Below are 1661 nucleotides of genomic sequence, written 5' to 3' on the forward strand. Positions count from 1 at the left end.
CTTTTCCAGTGAGTCAACTCTTCGCATGAGGTGGCCAAAGTACTGGAGTTTCAGCTTTAGCATCAGTCCTTCCAAAGAAATCCCAGGGCTGATCTCCTTTAGGATGGACTGGTTGGATCTCCTTGCAGTCCAAGGGACTCTCAAGAGTCTTCTCCAACACCACAGTTCAAAAGCATCAATTCTTTGGCGCTCAGCCTTCTTCACAGTCCAACTCTCACATCCATACATGACCACAGGAAAAACCATAGCCTTGACTAGACGGACCTTTGTTGGCAAAGTAATGTCTCTGCTTTTGAATATGCTATCTAGGTTGGTCATAACTTTTCTTCCAAGGAGGGGAACTAATTTTCTAGGTGAATAAAATGGGCTTGCTAGGCAGTGCCAAGTGACCAGCTGAGATCTGTGGTCATGAAACTGAAATAAAAGCAGTCAGTAGGGCTATGTGATTTTGTACAGGAAGAGTCAGCTGCTCAGGTGTAGGCAGAGGGTGGTTGGTTGGGCTTAACCAAAATTGAGGTTTTCCTAGAAGTACAGTGAATGGCCAGAGAGCCAGTGGGGTGGTGGAAGATGTTGTGAGTAAGCAACTGAAATGACAGACCATAGAATCAAGACTGATAAAGAAAAGTCAAGGAGAACATGAGATAAAACATGGTCAGCCAAGAGACTGGAAGCCCAGCATGGATAAGGAATTGTTCTGGGTAAAGTCATCAATGAGAGGCGGTAAGTGAGCTGGATGTTTATACCCCAAAATCCCATCAGCCCTGTTATCTTGTGAACCTGGTGAAGACTGAGCATATAGTAAACACTTAGTGAATGTACTCTTTGCTAGGAAGTCACCAGGTGGAGAGAGGGCAGAAAGGAGATGGTTTCATTAACAAGACTCTTGATTTCCTACCAGGGCTTCTTTAGGTCCAAAGACAGGGCACTGAAAAGCAGTAGGTAAATGACGTAAGTATCACCTTCCTTTAAATCAAAATGGGCCCTTGCAGACAAACCTTCCCATTAGAGCCCCCAGGTCTAGATGGGGTTGGGTTGCTTAGTGCCCCGGAGAGACCCCAACACCTACCGCTCAGGGAAGACGGCGGAATCCGTGGCGGGAGTCTCATCAGCAGAGATGGGGAGACCATTACGCCGGCTCTAGGAAGCAACTCGATTTCTTGAGACTTGTGGGGCTCGCGGGGAACAGGGGGCCCCCGGGGCTTTCGGGGCTCGCGGGGCTTGCGGACCTCACGGGGCGCATGGGGCTCGTAGGGTGCATGGGGTTTGAGAGGCTTGTGGGACTCATAGGATTGGTAGAGCTCATAGGCCTTGGGGTGATTGGGGATCTCTTCTGACTCTGCATACTCCTCGGACTCGCCTCGCTGGTCTTGATCGTCGGCCTCCTCGGAAAACCCCGCCTCCTCAGACTCCTCTAGCTGCTTGTTCATGTCGAATATCCTGACAAGGGGCTTCTGGAGGGCTTCGGAGCGAGCGGATGTTTCTGCCGTGTGGTGCCCATCGGACAGCCCAGAAGGACCAGAAAACTCTTGGCTCTCCATTGGGGGCCCAGACGCTCCCGCTGGTTGACTGCCGGACGCCAGTCACCTTCCAGAAGATGGAAGAGGATGCGGGCGGCCCGCGCCCAGCCCCAGCGAGCCAAACCCGCTTGCGGCTAACGCCCC

At 51.7% G+C, this 1661-nt stretch overlaps 1 protein-coding gene across 1 annotated transcript in view; it reads right to left on the reverse strand.

Moving 5' to 3' along the window:
* Positions 1-1538, reverse strand: part of THEGL (theg spermatid protein-like) — a 41695-nt gene extending 40157 nt beyond the window's left edge. Inside the window, exon 1 of the mRNA XM_010859648.1 lies at positions 1061-1538. Coding sequence (XP_010857950.1) covers positions 1061-1538 — 478 coding nt within the window. The remainder of the gene's footprint in view (positions 1-1060) is intronic.
* Positions 1539-1661: the final 123 nt, after the last annotated feature.

This window comes from Bison bison, unplaced genomic scaffold (genome assembly GCF_000754665.1).
Source record: "Bison bison bison isolate TAMUID 2011002044 unplaced genomic scaffold, Bison_UMD1.0 scf7180017864458, whole genome shotgun sequence".
In the NCBI taxonomy this organism is placed as follows: domain Eukaryota; kingdom Metazoa; phylum Chordata; class Mammalia; order Artiodactyla; family Bovidae; genus Bison; species Bison bison.